The following is an 18,076-nucleotide window of genomic DNA, read 5'->3' on the forward strand; positions in this document are numbered from 1 at the left end:
ACTATCAGAAGGTTCATTTTCATCTTACCAAGTAGACACTTGGGACTCTACCTGCCAAATGCCAATTACGCAGTTTCCAGTGAATATTCATGACAGCCTTCCTGAATGGCTTGGCTTCGGTTCTGGGCTGTGGCTGAGTGGTGCCCTGCCCTGGTAGGGAGGGTATGGTAGAGTAAAATGTCAGCACCTGGTGGCAGACTGCATAGGGACATCCCTCTGCCGTTTTCACCCCAGGAACCCAGAACCTGCTTAGCCCTTGGGGCTGGAGAACCACTCATAGAAGTGCCCTGTCTCCCGGTGCCTGAGACACATCTCCTTCCCACTTTCAGGCCTGGCTGCCTTGTTGGAAGGGTTTGTAGACTCTCTTGCTTGGAGTGTTCCGGCCCAGCCCCTTCTTGCAGCAGAAATGTTTTTTATAGTGTTCCCAACCTTGGGAGGAAGCCCTTGAATGTTAGAATAATTGTAATTATGTGACTCTGTTTTGAGCCCAAATCTGACTTATCATAATTTTCCATATCCCTTCTCACCTGACTTGACCTCTGCCTTAACCTACCTCTGCTCCCCAACCTTACTCTTCTCTCCCCACATAACCTTTTGTTCCCCCAATCTGATTTTTCTTTCCACTGGACTCTTCCTCCTATCTAACTTTCCTCACTGTAATAGGTTTTTTACATTAATATAGTTTCATGTGTTTGTATCTCTTAGTATTATGTTTCATTTCGCTTGTTTGACTTTATCATGAAAATATACCATATGTAGTTGTTGTTGTTTGAGACAGTCTTGCTCTGTCACCCAGGTTGGAGTACACTGGCGCAATCTCGACTCACTGCAACCTCCACCTCCCGGGCTCAAGTGATTCTCCTGCTTCACCCTCCCAAGTAGCTGGGATTACAAGCACCCACCACCACACCCAGCTAATTTTTGTATTTTCAGTAGAGATGGGGTTTCACCATGTCGGCCAGGGTGGTCTCAAACTCCTGACCTCAAGTGATCCGCCTGCCTCAGCCTCCCAAAGTGCTGTGATTACAGATGTGAGCCACTGCGCTTGGCCCATATATACTATTATCATTTTAAGTCACCATTGTTTCCAAGACTCATTGTCACTGTATTTTTCTACCCTGTCTTCCAAGTATTAATACTGTCCCATGGTACTTCTACAAATATCTTTGTTGGACAGAAATTATTTTAAAATTCTATGTATTCTATTATCTAGCATAGTCCTTTTTTAAAACCATTGTCGGTGATGTGTGTTTTGGTGATGGTGTTGACCATGTGATTAGAGTGTGTAGACATAGACAAAAAGCAATAGATTGATTATCCCATTAATGAACAGAATATATTCTGTTGACACACCTAAATCTTCAGACCATTTGTCACAGAGGACAAAATGTTATAGAGAGGCTTCATGACTGGTTTGGAGATGGGATGTCCTTTCTGTGGTGGCTTGGCAAGCCAGGCTTCCCCTTCTTCCTGTTTTGCAACCATGGTGTGTGTCGGGCCTAAGTGAGTGTTGTTCCCACCTCTGCATCCTTTCAGGGAGTTTCCAATTCAGGTACATAGAATTGTACCTGTCTAAGGCTCAGCTCCCTCCCATTTCCCACATACACACCCATCAGTCCCCTTCCTGTGGGTGAATCATGGAAGGCTGAGCATAGGGCGGGGATGACCAAGTTTGCAGGCAGTAACTTGTACAACTCGAAGGGGCCTCCAGACGCTAGGCTCAGCCTGTACTGCTATACATGACAGTCCTTGCTAAGGACTTCCTCTTAAAATTGACCATCATAGGATTTAGGTTCTAGTGGGGAGACCAGGGTGGGAGGAAAGCTAAGTAGATGAGGAAAATGTTAGTACACTGTATAGTGAGCGCTATGAAGGTAGGAGGGTTAGGGGTGGGTGGTGGGGGCCTTCTGGAGAAGTGATGTCAAGCCAGCCAGCACTGATAACCCCAATATGTTTTAATCTTATACTGAGGCTAATTTTATTATGGAGGGATTTGTTAAAGGCTGCTTTATTATACAAGAAGGAGTGTAATGATAATACAGAGATACAGGAGTGTAATGATAATACAGCATAACCCGGTGGAAAATTGTGCAAGGAGATGGAAGCCTGAGTTTGAATCTGGGCTCAGTGTCTCACTAGCTAAGGAATTCTGGGTGTATCACTTGACCTTTCCAAACTTCTATTTTCTCTTATTTAAAATGGGAACACTGGCATCCAGTCATCTTATGTATCTTAAGCGAAGGCTATATGCTAAGAGTCTCATAAACTATTTGAGCATGATGTAAGTAAATGGTTAGTTAATTACATTAAACAGCAGTTATGGATGTGATTGAGTACCAGGCATTAAGAGCTGTGAGATCAAAGAAGGGGATTACCAGTTTGAACTGGGACAGCTTCAGGCCACTGCAACATGGGAGAGAATAAAGAAAGAAGCCCTGTGTGGCTTGAACATATCCAGTAGAAGGGTGGCATGCACTGAAGCTGGAGAGAGGTGCTTGGTCCCCCAGGGCCTTGAACACAGTGGATGTGGGTCTTATTTAGAGGGCAGAGGGATGCCATTGGAAGGCTTAAAGCAAGGGAGAAGTATGGTCTGATGTTCATTTTCAGAAAGTTTCATAAGAAGGACATGTTAGAGGAGGAGGAGAATACAGGCTGGAAAGCTGCTATTGTAATGTATGCCAGAGATGATGATGGTGTGGACTAAAAGGTACAGAGGAGGAAACAGACTACACCCTGGAGAGAAGTTCAACAGGATGTGCTGATGTAGGGCTTGAGGGAAATGGAGAAATCCCTAGTGACTCTTAGGTTTCTGACTGGAGTGAATGAGTAGATACTGGTGCCACTTACATAGAGGAAGTGCCAGAGATAGGCTTGGATGCCAGGAGCCCTGGGAATTCAAGGTGAAAGCACAGAGCCTGCCCATAGCGAGCCCTCATTTAGTGACGTGTGAACTGAGTGTGGCTGATAGAACCTAGTGTTTGAGGAGGAAGGATACCACAGGTGCCACCCAAGTCTCCAGTGGGACACTTGGCCTCACTGGTCACAGCCAAGCTGGTTGCTGGGGAGTGAAGCCTCTGGAGCTTTCCTGGGGATGCTTCGTCATCTCTGAGATGCTTTGAGTGGTGCTGCCCTGTGGGTTCTGTGTACGTATAGCTAATTGGGAGACCACAGGTAACAAATTACGCCCCTCAGGAAACCCGAACAAGATAACACTTAGTGGGATTTCTCAAAACGGAGCTCCCTGGGTACCTCTCTGGCTGATCAGCAGGCCCCTCCTTTGAGCAGAGTGACCTCAGGTGCCCTGCCAGCCACCTGCCTCACCCTCTCTACCAGGTGGCCCCACCCAGAAATGGGGAGGAAGGACTTGATCTTGCTCATCAGCCTAAAGCACTGCAGTGGTTTGGTGGGAAACTTCTAGGAGGAGTTAGGGTAGTTTAGCAGAAGCTAAGTCTTGCATCTCAGGTGTCACAGAAGGGGGCCAGTGTGAACTGGGGAGGTGGTGTGTGTGTGGATGTGTTGGTTGTGGGGTCTTTTGCCTGGAAGCTGCAGAATGGCTGAGTTTCTTACCTCAGGCTCCGGTACTCTTGTCTGAGTCCTTCAAGGGCCTTTTGCTGTTTAACTTTCTCAAGACTGTGTGGACCTGAATCGTGGCTGAGTACTACATTCCTTGCCAATGGTTTACTTCTTCTAAATGAAAGGAATTTCACTGGGCTCAGGAGAGGTGGCTTTATTGAAAAGCAGATCGATGCAAGTTGGCAGCCAAGTCACTGGGGTGAATGGATGGAGCCACACATAGGTTATATTTTTGAAGGACATTGGGTCAGATTTTGTACTTCTAAACATCTCCCCCTTAACGAGCCCTAAATAGCCACAGTTTGAAACTAAGCTTTTCCCTACCCCTACTTCCTGTTAGGATTTTAGTTAGAGGATCATCAAATGTCAAAGGTAGGCAGTATCACTTGGGAAGTCCAGGTCACAGCCTTTTACTTTAGAGATGAAAAGATGGAGGGCCAGAAAACAGAAGCCACCCAAAGTCACAGAGCAAGTGAAATGACCTCACCGGGACTGACTTCAAAAGAAGACAAAATATGACAAGGTCTTAAGAGGAGGAAAAGCAAGTAATGGGGGACTTTACAAGGTGGGGAAATAATTGCCTTCTGGGATGCCTGGGTGGGCAGTCAGGGCAGACTGTCCAGGCATTGGACATGGACAGGACTGCATCGAAGCATATATATTGAAGGTTACCTCAGGTAGAGGGAATACCAGAAATGGCAGTGGTGGGAAAGTGTGTGGTCATCAAAGACAAGTAGTCCTGTTGGGCTGAACCTTGATACCATCATCTTATAAGAAATATAGGCTGGGCGGTGACTCATACCTGTAATTCTAGCACTTTGGGAGGCCAGGGTGGGCAGATTGAGCTCAGGAGTTCAAGACCAGCCTGAGCAACATGGCAAAACCCCATCCCCACAAAAAGTAGAAAAATTAGCCAGATGTGGTGGCCTATGCCTATAGTACCAGCTACTTGGGAAGCTGTGGTTGGAGGATTGCCAGAGCCCAGGAAGTTGAGGCTGCAGTGAGCTGTGATTGTGCCACTGTACTCCAGCCTGGGTGACAGAGTGAGATCCTGTATCGAAAAACAAACAAAAACTTGTAGAGATCATCTCACAGTCTTGCAGCAAATATATAATATGGGGAGGTATTCTCTATAATGTGGGTAAGTGACTTACCAAGAGTTTGTTGGCAGCAGAACCAGAACTCAGGACAGATCCTTTAGATTACAATCCCAGGGTCCTTTTCACAAAACCCCATACTTGTCAAGGGTTTTAGCATTAGGGTTATGCATTGTAGAAGGGTTTACATGCTCAACTAAAAAGCTTAGACTTGATTTGGTAAGCAATGAGTAGTTATTTAACTTTTTTTGAGTGGGAAAGACACGATTAAAACTGTGCTTTAGCAATTTAATCTGGCAGGAGTATTGGAATGAATTAGAGACCTAGGTATCTTAATCATGGTAACTACTTAGAAGAGCTTGAGCTTCAGGGATCAGAGTTCTAACAGACTGAACTGAGATAATCTGAAGGTCAAATAAGTTAACTACTTTGTCCAAAGTCAGACAGCTAATCAGTGGTGCAACCGAGGTTCAAATTCAAGTCTGTCTTTAATGTCCATTTTTGGGGTTCCCGCTCCAGGACACTGGATACATACATAGAACACAGTGGGAGAGCTGCTGCACGCTGCACTTTGCGGGCTGTTACAGAATAGTGTGTATATGCCGAATGTGCACCTAGCCCTGCTCTATTTTTTTAAGAGTTGAAGTCTTGCTCTGTTGCCCAGTGGTGCGATCATAGCTTATCATAGCCTTTGAACTCATGGGCTCATGTGATCCTCCCGCCTCAGCCTCCTGAATACCTGGGACTACAGGCACATGCCCAGCCCTACCCTAGGCTAGGGAGGGGAGTGCCTACTATGTGCAAAAGAAGTGTAATAAAGCTAAGTAAAAATCATCAATTTTTCCAGACGTTTTACCTCTGAATTAGGGAGCTGTTGAATGGTGCTTGTTGTTCTAAGAAGTGAGTTTATCTGACTTTAGCCTACATGTCAGCATCAGATCTAACATCCGTGAAGTTAGCCAGAATTAGCACTATTGGTGATTTCCAAGACTTGTTTCCCAGAAGAGCCTCAAGTGTAAAGGTTTTTTAAACTTGGGGTTTTTTAAAATAACTCCTGATAATTTATTAGCCATGTGTGTCCATTTTCATCAGAACACCAAAATTTGCCTTTTGCATCCTGCCAGTTTTACTGTTCTGTTGCCTTGATTCCTTCTTTTTGAATGCTTGACACTTGTCACGTGACCTGCTCCCCCTTTTTGATTCCTGGCCACTCACCCCCCAGGAAGAGCCCACTTTTTCCCCAGGTCTTGTATGAGTTGCTCTTTCCTGAAAAGGGCATGACTTTCCAGTCACTCCCCAGTGATATGCAGGGGAATTCCCTTACTGACGCCATAGGTGAACAGTGACAAGCATCGCTGGTGTGTGCCTCATTTGTCTTTGCCGAGTGTAACCTGTCACCTGGGTCTCCTTGTAGTCCAGTGTCCTGTGTGTGCTGTGTTGACGCAGGAGCCCGGCAGCGCTTACCCATCTCCCCTCCTCCACTGATGAGATTCATTCCCTCCTGGCATCTGTGTGTTGCTTCCCTGGGATCCTTATTAAGTACTCGAGATAGTATATACTTCTGCATTCTAACTGGTTCTTTGATGATGATCAAGGCTTAGACACATTCTAAACTTATCCATTTATCTGGGGCTAAACACACAAATTTGGGACATAACTACACTTTTGGATGTGGCTGCTATAATCTAGTTCTGTTTATTGCAGATACCCAGGAAGTTTTAAAGATGGTATCAAACTTCTCTTTTTCAGAGGTACAACACCAAACTTGTGATGTTCTTAGTTGCCTAGGATGGTTGTGCTTTGAGCAGTTCTCTAAGGACTTGATAATGAAGATATTAAGATTAGAGGTGACACCTGTCATTATCCTCTAGGTTTAGGGATGTGTTATAAAATAAAAGAAGAGGCAATATAAACATCCCCACGCTGCTTTAGAGGCTGCCTTTCAATGTCGAGATTTCACAGCAGCAAGGAGATGCTCTGACTACAATCATGTCCTAGAACTACAAGGGATCTCAGAGAGACAGTGATAATTCCAGTCCCCAAATACTGGATAGGATTCAACATACATTTTCAAGTAGTTGGTTGTGTATCATATTTGAAAGATACATTTTTTTCAGCTTTGTCTTCTCAACAGTGTCTACTAGACACCCACATCCACTCAGGTCCGTCCCCATTGCTAACCAACCATTTGTGTGAGCTGGGGCACTTCTTGCTGACCTTGAAGAGCAGCTCATGGTAAAGGTTTTTTTCATGTCAGCTACCTCATGACTCTGCCTTCGGCTCCCACCTCCAGCCTGCTTCTTTTCTGTCTAGGTCATCTCTAATTGGATCATTCCCTTCTATCATCACACCACATTTCCATCTGTTAGCCCTGATCAGAAGAGAAGCTGACATTCATTCACCTGTGCCAATAAGCTACAGCCTACTCATGTTGACAGTTAGCAAGGCGGGGCAGGCCCCTGTGGTGCTTCTCTGTTCTTTTCTAGCCCACTCTGCCTAGGAAGCCATGGGAGCTGGTGTAAAGAGGGCCAGGCTGATGCCAGGGGACCCAAGTTCTAAACCTGTCTTCATTTAGAAAAGAAGGGAGTTAGATTAGTTGAGAGCTAAGTTGCTTCTGGTTTAGTGATATATATTGAGTTTGTACTTTGTGCCAGGCACGGTTACAGACACTGGGGAGTGAAAGCAGAGTGCCTGACCTCTTGACAATGGGTTTGTGAATCGGAGGTGGGTGGTGGAATATAGCCCTTACAAACCATTTCCCAAAACTGTGGCCCAAACATTTTTCCTTACTCCCTGCTTTTGAGCATACATCTAATCTAACCCCCCTCTTTTCCAAATGAAGACAGGTTTGGAACTTGGGTCTCTTGGCACCAGCCTGGCCCTCCTTATACCAGCTTCTATGGCTTGCTAGGGACATCCGTGTTCCTTGGATACCCACTGAGCTGTTCTTTCCATTGCTTGTCTGTCTTCCTACCACCTGTTCTAAAGGGATAAACAGAGGTGTTCCTATCTGATGTAGAGTATCTTCTTTCTGCCCTCTGTTCTGACTCAGATTCCACTTATTGAAATTGATAGTTTTATCAAAGTTCTCAGAAATTTGAGGCAAGATTACCCTGGTGGCTAATAGCACACCCTTTGTGACCTACCTATATGAACAAAAATGTTCAAAACTGTGTCTGCTGGCTTACTAGGCTCAAATGCAGGAGGAGAAGAAAAGATCCGTGTTTTTGAAGAAATTGTAATGTGTACAGTGACACAGATGGGAATGTTAGAGAAACAAAGGGGAGATGATATAACTAAAAGTGTGTGCTTGTGAATTCTTTTTTTTTTTTTTTTTTTGAGACGGAGTTTTGCTCTGTTGCCCAGGCTGGAGTGCAGTGGCATGATCTCAGCTCACTGCAACCTCTGCTTCCTAGATTCAAGCGATCCTCTTGCCTCAGCCTCCCAAGTAGCTGGGACTACAGGTGCATGCCACCATGCCCAGTTAATTTCATGTGTGTGGGTTTTTTTGTTTTGTTTTGTTTTGTTTCCCCCTCCAGTAGAGACAGGGTTTCACCATGTTAGCCAGGATGGCCTCGATCTCCTGACCTTGTGACTCACCGCCTCTGCCTCCCAAAGTGCTGGAATTACAGGTGTGAGCCACCGCGCCTGGTCTATGTGTGCTTGTGAATTCTTAAAGGATGTGTGTAAGGGAACGATCTAAGGGCACTGCATCCAGAGGGAACTCGGAAGAGTGGCCAGTTGTTTGTACCACTCTTGCTCTAGACCGTAAATGAAGGTATGTGCCCTGGTAGAATTGCTTTCTTCCTCCCACTTTCAGGATGTGTGCAGGTGTCGGGGAGGGCAGACTATTTCTACACTGTTCCTCTGTGTTTATCCGTTAAAGTGGGAGAGATGCTCCCGGTGAGGCTCAGGCCCTTGTCAGACAGAGTCCCTGGATGGCAGCAGAGCCTTTCCATGGCCAGTGACTTACCAGAGCTTTTTTCCTTCCAGAGATGAGAAGAATCAGTCCATCATAGTCAGTGGGGAGTCTGGAGCTGGGAAGACGGTGTCAGCCAAGTATGCTATGCGCTATTTTGCCACCGTTGGTGGCTCGGCCAGTGAAACCAACATCGAAGAGAAGGTGCTGGCATCCAGTCCCATCATGGAGGTAAAGCCTTCCAGGTGCCCTGGCCTTCCTGGCTGGAACTCCTCCCACTGGCAGCAAGACTGCTGGGTGTCAAGCCTGGGTGGCAGCCTTCACGCCTCTCCCTGAGAGCCCTCTGTCCACTGTGGAGGAAACGTTACCAAGGTGCCTCTTAAACTCTGGATGTTGACCTGGTTGTGTCTTTAGGTTCCTAGTACTGGGTAGAGCATCCTCATATTCTCCGTGTCCCTTGACTTTGCTGAATGTTGTAGTGACAGTGACCATCCCTCCCCACCTCCTCCACCTCTGTTGCTGTCCCCTTCCCTGCTGACATCACGTATCAGAAATCGGTGCTCCACCAAAACTCTTAGAAGCTTTGAGGGCCTGCTGGATCAGAAAGGCAATTTTCATGGGGGATGGGGAAGACTAGATAGAATATTTTTCAACCCACAGTATTTGGGCATCTTGTCTTTTAAGCGGAGAGGTAAAGCCAAAAGGTACGTGATAACCTAGCATCTGTTGAAGCTCCTCAGAAAACAGTTGCCTGTGATGGCATGAATTGGCCAGGGCAGGCCCCGTCTGTGTCTTCACTCCTCAGTCTTCATGATAGGGGCTGGGCTAGGGTGGGCTCAGAGCAGTCGACACAACTACAGGCCAGAGAAGTTTGCTAAAGACTAGATCTTGCAATAACTAAGCATGCTTTAGAATCAGAATGCTGTCTCTTTTTCCCCCTTTTCTCTATGAAACCTTTATTATTTTGATGGAGTAGAATGAAATGGCCTCATAGTCCCTGGGCCAGCTTTCATTCCCCACCTTTGAAGCTAAAGCTCTTTGATATTGTCTTGGTTACAGTTGGTAGGAGCAGGCCCTTCTGCCAGCCCTGGGCAGTCCCTTTGTTTCATGTCTGTCTAGTCCATCTCTAATTGGACAGTTCCCTTCTATCATCACCTACAATAGTAAGAAGACATCAGTTGAGCCGCAAGCTGCCAAGATAGCATCAGGCTTCCATGCGGAGCCCTGAGCCCCATCGACTAAGATACAAGTCACCATGGGGTTTGGTCTTTCAGATGATTTTGGAGCTTAGGGAAACAAGAACCTGCCTGGACCTTCCCTAGTCCCCTCTTTCTCTCTTCCTTTACCAAGTGCAGGAGTAAATTGAGTCTTGATTCGTAGGGGTTCATTGATTATCCAGGCAAAATCTTCTGCCTCCAGAGTTGCATTATCTGGAGGACTTTGATTCTCTGCTAAGTAATAAGATACAACCTGTTCACTAAGAATTTTTCAAAAGCAAGTTTCAGTATTTGTTCTTATATGATTTGGGAAATGGTGAATACAGTTGAAGGCATTTGTACTAAACAAACAGATGAAAAAAACCTTTTATTCCATAACAGTGCTTCTCAAACTTGAGGGTGCCTGAGAATTGCCTGTAAGGCTTGGTAAAGTGCACATTGCTGGACCCCACTCCAGAGTTTCTGATTCAGAAGGAGTCTTGGAGGGACCCCCCAAATTTGCATTTCTCACAAGTTCCTAGGTGATGCTGGTGTTGCCCATCTGGGTACCACACTTGGAGAACCATTGACCTATTACAAAATCAGGAAAGATAGGAAGGGCTCACTGGAAAATAGGAAAGAATGAAAGGAAATAATCCCCTTTAATACTACAGCCTGCTGATAATCATCCAACATTTTGGTATGTTTTCTTCCAGCTTTTTTTACTATTACAGCATAAGCCTTGTCCCCATATTGTTCAACTTTTTATGAACTATCTTATTGGCTGCAAACATGCATTAATAAATGGCTTTACCATAATTTGACTCTTTCTTTTGTAACATTTCATTGGTAGCATATTTACTCCAGCATTTAGTCTGAGCCCCAAACTGAGGCATGGCCATGGCCCAGGTCAGAAGCCATTTGTGGACTATGGCCTCGGCCTCCTTAGACCATGGACTATGCCTATATTGAACGGCTAAGACAGCCGCTCCACAATTAACCTCATGTTCTACCTCAAATGAGAGTGTGAAAGCAGGATCTCTCCTTTGACCGAGTTTCAAGATTCTGTCCATTTTTTAGGCAGTAGGATATCAGAGACACAGTGTACTACTTCTTTTAGAAATAGAGTAGTTATTCTGGGCAAAACGAAAGGCAAGAAACCTCTTTGAACTCCAGAGACTGAACAAAGTAGTTATTATTAGTCATGTTGGAAATTTAGTGAAGGCAGATTACCACATTAGTAAACATATATGAGACATGGGGAAATTTTTTATAATTTTGTCATAAAATACACATAGCATAAAGTTTACCATTTTAACCATTTTAAGTGTACAATTTAGTGGCATTTGGTACATTCACAATGTTTGTACATCCATCACCACCATCTATTTCCAGAATTTTTTTATCATCCCAAATAGAAATTCTTTACCCATTAAACAGTAACTCTCCATTCTCCCTTCCTCCAGCCGCTGGTAATCTCTCTGAATTTGCCTATTCTAGGTACCCCCTACAAGTGGAATCATACACTAGTCCTTTTGTGTCTGGCTTATTTCACTTAGCATAATGTTATCAAGGTTCAATCATGTGTTGGCATATATTCGTATTTTGTTCCTTTTTAAAGCCAGACAGTATTTCGTTGCATGGTCATACCACATTTTGTTTATTCTTCTACCTTTTGGCTATTGAGCATAATGCTGCTGTGAATGTGGGTGTGAAAGTATCTGTTTGAGTTCTTGCTTTGGAAGTGCTTTTTAAATCACAGTGGTCTGACTTTATCTAACTTTTGGAATACCCATTGTAGCCTGAATAGGCTGCTAGGCTGTAGGGAAACAGGGTGCTTTGATATGGCAGAGATGAAAAGCAACATGCACATACAGACATATGCTCAACGTGCTTCAGTTGCTAAGGTCTGAAGTAGGAGTGTGTACGTGAACCAGCTTAATCTTACATGGTCATGTAAATAAATGCTACAGTGGTTTGAGCTCAAAACATTAATTTTCTGCATTGTGCAAATTAGTACTTTGGAAATTACGTGAGTAAATCCTGACGGTTTCTTCTGTCAAATGGAGAATTTTGCCATCCTAGAGACTGTCCCTTGAGCTGTCATTAAGTGTTATGTTTGAGAGAAGTCTTGGCTATGAACATGAAAGGAAGAATTATAGCCAGGAAGAACTCTGAGTAGGATTAGAAAGATTGTTGCCAAGCAGAGAAAGAGGCTTTTGCATTTCCAAAGTCTGAAAGCACGACTTTTCAGAAGCTGAGTCTAGCTGGGACCTTGTATCAGGAAGCCCAGTCAGTTTTGTGGTTGCTCAGAGTGCTATAACCAGCACAGAGCATGTCTTAATCAGGGGACAGACAGCTGATTACTGATTGATTGCTCTGCCCCGTCCTAGGGAAGGATGGCACCTCCCGACAAAGCAATCGGTTATGGTCATGGCATCGTCTCATTGCATCCACTGCCCAGCAGCTGCAGACACCTCCTGGAGAGACCAAGAGTTGAAGGTCTGAGGAGGCGGATATCCCAGTGGTCTACGCTAAGTGGCAGTTGTTGGAATTAAAGGCGACTTGAGGATGAATTGAAATTGGTTGGGATGCACTGGGATGATTTATTGTCACCACCAGCACTCTCTGACCCTGTTCTGTTTAAGAGGTTGTCAGCATTCCAGGAGTGATTTGTTCACAAGTCTGCACTGATTGAAAGAACATTGGTAATCAAGAGACTGTTAGAGGAGGAGCAGAACCCAAGTCTAGTCCAGAGACATCACATCATTTCTCGGGGTGACTGGAGTTTGCAGGCAGACAACTCTGAGAGCCACAGAGAATGCCCCTATCCTGGGAGAAAGAAAGGAGGCTAGACGAGATTGCGCCATTGCACTCCAGCCTGGGCAACAAGAGGGAAACTTCATCTCAAAAAAAAAAAAAGAAAGAAAGAAAAAGGAAGCTAGAGTAAAGCCAGCAAAAATGATAACTAAGACCAGATATGTTATTTTCAGGATTTGCTGTTTTTTTTTTTTTTTTTTCAAAAGACAGGACCTTGCTTTGTCACCCAGGCTGAAGTGCAATGGCATGAACATGATCACTGCAGCCTCTTCCTCCTGGGCTCCAGTGATCCTCCTACCTCAGCCTCCAGAGTAGCTGGGACTACTAGACATGCACCACCATGCCCAGCTAACTTTTGTTTTTCTTGTAGAGACAGGGTCTTGCCACATTGCCCAGGCTGGTCTCAAACTTCTGGGCTCAAGCGATCCACCCACCTTGGCATTTCTAAGTGCTGGCTTACCAGCACCTGGCTAAGGGTTCATACTTTTTAGGGCGAAGAAGAAAGCCAGACAACTGTCGACCAATTTTTATAAGAATCTGCCCCCAACACACCTTACCAATATTATCTCCTGTGTTCTTTCGTGTATCAACATACTTTAGCCACTTCAAACTTGTTGATTTTGTAGCATAACCCTGTCCCTTTGTCCACACTATATTTATAAAATGTCTTCTTTTTTCCCACTGTCAGGATTCTGCTCACTTTAAGATCCACTTCAATTTTCCACTTCTTAGAGCTTTTCCCATACTGAGGCATGGTTGTTGTTGCTCCTTATCTATGTTTTCATACTGTTTGATACCTCTTTATTGTGCAATCCAATTACATTGAAATTATTTCAGTCCATTTTTATTTCACTGTGTGTTTCTGTATGCATCAAAAAGATTGTTATACCATATGTACTTGGTATCATAGTCCATCAATCATTTTGCAACTTTTCACTTTACATTTTTTTATTAATCCATGAGCTGTGCTCTAGTTTATTACTTTTAACAGCTTTATAGCATCTGATTATGTGAATATACCACATTTTATTTACGTTTTCCCTACTGGTGAACATCTGGTTTGTATTTCTTTTTTAATTATTAAATATAGTCTGAATGGAACATTCTTGCCCACTTGAATTATGTGAGAATTTCTCTAGGTAACACCTACAAGTAGAATTCCTGATTTGTTAGGTGCATGCATGTTCAGTTTTACTAGATATACCCGATTTTCCTTCAGAATGGTTGTTCCAGTACTTTTAGATCCATTATATCACTTTGCAAAGTAGCCTAGTAAAGTAAGGAGGGCCAATCTTTTGGCAATGATCTTCAGACCTCGGGCGAAGTTTTCCTAAGTTATCACAAGGAATGATCTCAGATATGGTAAAAGGTCTTATTGCTATTTTAGAAATTAAGAAATTTAGAAAAATTAAAATTTTGAAATTGAAACTTATTTGTTGAAATGAACTTCTCCTTTAGAATTTTCCACCAACTGACCTTTGCTGATTACATCTGTATGACATTGTTTAACGTGTACCTTTGTCCACTTCATTTCCTGTAAAGGAATAGTAAAATTTAGAGGCTTCTTTAGTTTTTGTTTTGTTTTGGTTTGTTTTGTTTTTTTTTAACAGGAATCCTTAAGATGTGGTACTTGGGCTTGCATTAGGAGGCACAGAAAATCTGGCTGTGTTTTTGTGATATGAGCAGCTATTGATTATGCCTAGATCTATTCATCAGCAGTTACAAAATGCTGTGATACTCTCATTCTGTTACTCCTCCTGCATGTATTAGCTGGAATAAATCTATGCAGGGAAACATCCCCTCACCAACTACTTAATTGCCCTGAGATAGAGTTCACACTGGAAAGTAGATGTTTAATGCTTTATTTACTAGGTTTCATAGTAATGAGTTGGTTTTCTAGCATCTTCTGAGAGGCTTCTCCCTGCTTTTACATAAAAAGAGATGTGAGGATTAATATCTTTCTTTATCCTTTGATTTGATTTGGCTATTTGAGCTGTGAGAAGTTGCCTGCATGTGTGGTGACTTCCTGTCTGGGGTGAGTGGTTTGGAGGAGACAGAATCTGGAGGAGTGCTGTGACGCCATGTAGGTAGAAAGAACACAGACTTTGGACTCAGGTATATCTGAATTTCTCTCTTGGGGTTGTCACTTCCTAGCATGTGACCTGGAGCATGTGACTTGACCTTGCTAAACCTAAGTTTTCCCATAAGTGTGATGAAAGTTAGTAATGCCTATCTTGTAGGGTTCTTGGCAGCATTACATGTTTAGATTTTAAGGGACCCAGCCCAGAGCCTGGCTTATGTTGAAGGTGTGGGAAATGCTTTTTACCAACATTTTAGGAAATACAGCCTCCTTTTCCATTTTCCAAGCAGAAAGTGTCTTACTGAAGTCTGGCAGTCTGCCATTGTCCTGTGAGGCCTTGAAGCCTGAGACTCTTTTTGTGGAAGGAAAGTAGATACACTGAGGCCTCTGCTGAGATGACAAGGTTGGTGGGTGCCAGGAGTGTGAGTCCCCATCCCTTTGGTTGGAGCTGAGGACATAAACTCCTCCAATTAAGTGTCTTGAGAGTTACATCAGGCTGGCCAGGCTCTAGCCTTGCCCTGACCTTGGACACGTTCCAAACACTACGATGCCCTTCAGAGCAATCCAACATACCAAGGTTGTACTTGAGACCCCTACACTTCCTTCCAGAGGTATATACTGTGTCTGTGATGTATAGGTTGCTTTATACACTTTAAACGCTAAAGTAAAAAGTGTACATTGTGACTCCAACTAGTGTTTGCAGGACTCTGCAGTGGCAAGTTACCTATGAGGACAAGAAGTCCAATACTTACATTTCACAAGAGAAAAACTGAAACTCGGGTTCATTTACTCTTTCACTTAAATATTTTTGAGTGCTTACCATGTGCTGGGTGCTAGAGAACCTGTGCTGAAGCAGATGTATAATCTTTGCCCTCGTGAGCACAGAGGGTTAACTGCATATGGGGTAAGGGGAAAAAGAGGGAAATGCAGGGCCTGGAAAGGCATATGGCAGGAGGTGCTCCCCTAGCCTTGGGATCAGGGAAGGCCTGCTTGCCTGAAGAAGTGACATAGATGCTGAGACCTGAAGGAAGATGAGTCAGCTAGATTCAGGGAGCCGTGGGAAAAGAGGGAACTGCATGTGGGAAGCTTGGGTGAGGGCAGAGAGAGCATAGGCCTTTGGAGAAAGAAAAAGGGAGTTAGGATTGTTAGAAGCTGGGACCAAGGGCAAGAGCAGAGGCAGGGATGGATCGGGTCCTGCCAAGCACATAAGCCCATGCTGAGGATTTGAAAGTTTTATCTCAGAGGGTAGTGGAAGCCATTGAAGCATTTTATATAGGGAGTATAATAGTTTTACATTCTGGAGGAATCACCCTGGCACTGTGGCAATTGAGTGGAGAATTGACAGCAGGTGGAAGATGGGAGTGGGACCAGGCAGACCGTTGAGAGCCTACTGAAGTTGTTCAGGAAAGAGGTGACAATGTTGTAGGCTAAGGCTATGGCAGTAGGAGAGAAATAGGGACAGTTTGACCCATTTGGAACTTGGCATCCTCTATACTTGGAGGGTGCTGAGTGCTGGCCAGTACTGGACTCAGTGGCTTTCCTGGTGCAGAGCTAGGCCTAGATTTCTGTGAGTGGGTGGTTGTATAACTCAGCGCCTCCCTCTACTCATCTCAGTAACAGGAACAGTTGTTCAGTAACAAGACTCAATGGCATGTTTTCAGGAGCATTAGTTATAGGTCAACTTTGTGACCTTTTGCTTTTCACTATTCTGCCAGCCTTGTCAATAATAGATGGCTGCAGGGCATCGTGGTTTTGGGCTGTCAGGAGACACTAATAGTTCTTCCACTCGGATTGGGCTTGGCAGGACTTGAGGGGTAGGTTGGGATTTGGGCTTTTCTTTCAATTTCTTTGTGCCTCAAATTTCCTAGACCACTGAGAAGTTACAGCAGATGTTTTTCAAGTGTTTCAGCCACCTAAAAATGTAAGCATGTGAAAGGGATTAAATATTAATGTATTCTTTACCAATGCATTGACAACATGGTGTTTTATAGAAAGCAAATCTTCACACGATAAAATTAGTCCCATAGTCACTCATTTTAAAAAATTATCTAGTGTTTTGAACTGTAACCCTGATGCTGCAGAAGAAATACCAAGAGGGATGATGGCTTCCTGAGGTGGGAAGGAGAGTGTCAATTTGTGGCCTGTTGCTAGGAAGGTATTTATCAATTGAGAGTGACATTTGACTGCCTACTCATGTAGAACTGATCAAAGTGTGTTAAGCACAGGAAGGTTTGTTTTTTTCCAGAAAGTTCAGAGTTAGTAGGCACTGGCATTGTTTTAGTGGCTCAAGAATGTCACAGCTAAGGTCTCTGTGATTCTTTAGGCCTTTTCCTCATGGTTCCAAGATAACTGCTATAGCTGGTGCCATCACATGTGCATCCCAGGGAAGAAAGGAGGAGGAAGAGGAGGGACAGTGGGATGCACCTTCCATTGCACCTGGGTAGTCCCCTTTGAAGAGCCTACCAATGAACTCATTACTCTCATTGGCCATCCTCTGGATGTTTCAAGTTTTTCTTTTGTTTTTCTTTTGTTTCAAGTTTTTCTTTTGTTTTTTAGCTCAGCTCATTGTCATCCCAAGAACAGAGGGTTTCTGTAAGTAAGGAAGAGAAAGGGGACACATGGTGCCACAAACACACAATCCTGAAATCAAGAAAGCCCTTTTTTTCATACCTTTGTTTGTCTGGTCTGTGTAGGCCATCGGAAATGCTAAGACCACCCGCAATGACAACAGCAGCCGTTTTGGCAAGTACATCCAGATTGGCTTTGACAAAAGGTACCACATCATCGGGGCCAACATGAGGACCTACCTCTTGGAGAAGTCCAGAGTGGTCTTCCAGGTGAGTGGGAGGACTTGAGCCCTTTTGTGTTGTTCTCGTGGACAATCACCTCACTTCTGCTCCCTGCCGCACTCCCTGGGCCCAAAGAGAATCTCATTTTGTGAGCCTGGAATTGAATGTACCTGTTCTTATCTTTTATCAGGAAGTGTTCATTCAGATGATATAGGGATTAGATCTCAAAAACCTTTATACAGTACTGTTTTTCGATTCAGTCAACAAACATTGAATGCCTGTTTTGTGTTAGCCCTGTCCTAGACACCAAAGATACAGTAAAGGACAAGACAGACCTTTTCCTCATGGATTTTAAAGTCTTACCAGGGGAATTTCATAAATACAGAGTCTGAGTTTTAGGTTTCCTGAGAACTTCGTTATTTAGTAGATTTTAAAAAATAGATTATACTTGGCTACCTACTTTGTTTTCTTTTCAAATAAGTGGATGTCCCACTTTTTTTTTTTTTTAAATTATACTTTAAGTTCTGGGATACAAGTGCAGAATGTACAGGTTTGTTACATAGGTATACACGTGCCGTGGTGGTTTGCTGCACCCATCAACC

The 18,076-nt window shown here is 44.0% G+C and overlaps 1 protein-coding gene across 4 annotated transcripts in view; it reads left to right on the forward strand.

The window, feature by feature from the left end:
* Positions 1-18,076, forward strand: part of LOC105489400 (myosin VB) — a 389,540-nt gene that overhangs the window by 196,207 nt on the left and 175,257 nt on the right. For all 4 annotated transcript variants that reach the window (XM_011754158.3, XM_011754162.3, XM_011754161.3 and 1 more), the window contains exons 5-6: positions 8,664-8,820; positions 17,379-17,522. In XM_011754158.3, the coding sequence (XP_011752460.2) occupies positions 8,664-8,820; positions 17,379-17,522 (301 nt within the window). The remainder of the gene's footprint in view (positions 1-8,663; positions 8,821-17,378; positions 17,523-18,076) is intronic.

This window comes from Macaca nemestrina, chromosome 19 (genome assembly GCF_043159975.1).
Source record: "Macaca nemestrina isolate mMacNem1 chromosome 19, mMacNem.hap1, whole genome shotgun sequence".
Taxonomy (NCBI): Eukaryota; Metazoa; Chordata; class Mammalia; order Primates; family Cercopithecidae; genus Macaca; species Macaca nemestrina.